General features: G+C 43.2%; 1 protein-coding gene across 1 annotated transcript; it reads left to right on the plus strand.

The window, feature by feature from the left end:
- The first annotated feature begins 288 nt into the window (after positions 1-288).
- Positions 289-1,797, plus strand: LOC145394770 (uncharacterized). Its single transcript, XM_080268549.1, has 3 exons — positions 289-356; positions 943-1,165; positions 1,249-1,797. Exons 1-3 carry the CDS (start codon positions 289-291, stop codon positions 1,795-1,797), a joined length of 840 nt encoding a protein of 279 aa, XP_080124675.1.
- The last annotated feature ends 599 nt before the right edge of the window (positions 1,798-2,396 follow it).

The raw sequence follows: 2,396 nt of genomic DNA on the forward strand, positions 1-2,396 counted from the left end.
GGAGCAGCAGTGAGTGATGCTGCTAGCATCCACCAATAGTCTTCCCATCCAGCCGTAAAGAAGTGAGGAATTAAATGTTCGTTTGCAGTCTGGTTCAATATTTATTCTTCGCCTGCCGCTCCTTGTGCTGTCATTTCCATCGCCAATCACTGAGATTCTCATTGCAGATGTTTCGAGTTTGGAGTGTTTTGGCACATGCCATATTCATGTAAAAGGATTAAATTAACACTTATACCCACCATGCATATTGAATTATATGTTAGGACTCTTTCATTCAGGACTGGTGTCATGGTGAGTGTAATGGTACGTGTGCTAGTAGGTTTTAATGATGATGATGTCGATGGCGCTTGTGAAAGGTCAGTAGAGACTGTTTTTACGAACTTCAAGTGATCAAACAGTTTAAATCTCGATTCCTAAATCGAACATGTATCCTTTTGGACGGCAGACCACTCTGTTGGCGATACTTTGGACCAATATTTTTTGGATCCTGCACGTCAAGCAATTGTAAGGAACCTGATTATAAACACTGAAACAGATTATCCCTATTTAAATTAAATTATAATTATAATGTATGGGCATTTATTACTCCTGAATTACTTGAATAAATGAATGAAGGAGATATTAATAATTTACGATGCACATATCTTCCCGATGTAGTATACACAGACCCATAAAATTTTTCTTGCTGGAGCCTTCAAACTAACATCCTATTCTATTCTTTACCATAAACATTTTTTTTTTGTCTCTCCTTACGCTGCTTCTCCCCTCAGTAACTCCTCCTTGAAAAAAAACATCGTTGTAAATCTGGCAAAGCTAATGTTACCTGTTAGATTGTGAAGAGGCATTCGACAGAGTACCTCACCGACGGCTGGTGGCGAAGCTCCAGGCAGTAGGTATAACAGGGGATATGAAAAGAGGGATCACCAATTTTCTTGCCAACAGGACACATCCGGTGGCCGTAAGGGGTGCCTTCTCGGAATGGCTACCAGTGATGAGTGGCGTGCCTCAGGGATCGGTGGTGGGCCCAGTTCTTTTCATCATCTACATAAATGATCTTGTGAACAACCTGGAGTCATCGGCAAGTCTGTTCACGGATGATGCCAAGATATACAGGACCATCAAGACCCGGGAGGACGTTGAGGCACTGCAAAGAGATATGGATCGGGTGTCAGATTGGAGCAGGAAGTGGCTACTAACATTTAATGTGGACAAGTGCAAAACTATGCATTTCGGTCGTGAAAACCCCAGGACCAACTAAAGGCTTGCACGAGAGTGCTGGAAAAGTTACAGGTGGAGAAGGACTTGGGTGTCTTTATTTCAACGGACCTAAAGTCTTCTACGTACGTGGCAAAGGTGGCAGCCAAGGCTAACAGCAGGTTAAGGGTAATTAAAAGGAACTTCTCATACACTGACCGGGAGATCCTGCTGCCCCTTTATACTGCCCTGGTGAGGCCGATATTGGATTATGCATCCCAGTGCTGGTCATACCTAATAAAAGACATAAAGTTGCTGGAGCAAGTGCAGCACACAGCCACCAAGCTAGTGCCACAGTATACAGATCTACCGTACGAAGAGAGGTGTAAGGCTCAGGTTGGCCTGCAGACATTGGAAGACAGAAGGAAAAGTGGGGACATGATCGAGGTGTACAAAATTGTCCACGGCCACGAAGACATCCCCTGCACCAGGTTCTTCGAATTCAGTGGCATCGGCCTGAGGGGGCACAGTTTCAAACTGGCTGTGCCAGACCACTGGAGAATCACACTCAAGGGAAATTGGTTTTCAATCCGTACACTATAAGAGTGGAACCAGTTACCAGAAGTAGTAGTAACAACACCATCTATAGCTGTCTTTAAATCTAGGTACGACAAACATAAAAGTTATGAGCAATGGAAGGCTGGCACAATATATTAGAGGCGAGGACCCGACAAGAAAATATTCTTATTTCCCCACTAACCAGTAGCCTACTATGTAAGTGATACTAGGTAAGCGAGATTATCTTGCTGACATGACTCGCTATGTATACTGTTATTTTTATTATTCACATTTGTGTGTGTGTGTGTGTGTGTGTGTGTGTGTGTGTGTGTGTGTGTGTGTGTGTGTGTGTGTGTGTGTGTGTGTGTGTTTATAAATAAAAATACATAAACATCTCTAGAGACAGTAAGTGTAAATGATGATGTAAGGTTTTACTCTGTTTTCATTCCACTAAGGTTTTTCACCTCGAGCTATTATGGCAGTAAGCGCCTGGACTGTGGAGGAGGTTACATCTCTGCATGTACAGTATTACTGAAATTCGGCCACACTGTGAGTGTGGCCGTGTGTAATCCAGGAATAGGACAGGATAATGGGCAAGCACACCGTTCGGAAATGCAACAAGCTTCATGAATCCAGGTTAAACA

Source organism: Coenobita brevimanus, chromosome 28 (genome assembly GCF_032717465.1).
Source record: "Coenobita brevimanus isolate Jiangsu-jjx chromosome 28, ASM3271746v2, whole genome shotgun sequence".
NCBI classification, from domain to species: domain Eukaryota; kingdom Metazoa; phylum Arthropoda; class Malacostraca; order Decapoda; family Coenobitidae; genus Coenobita; species Coenobita brevimanus.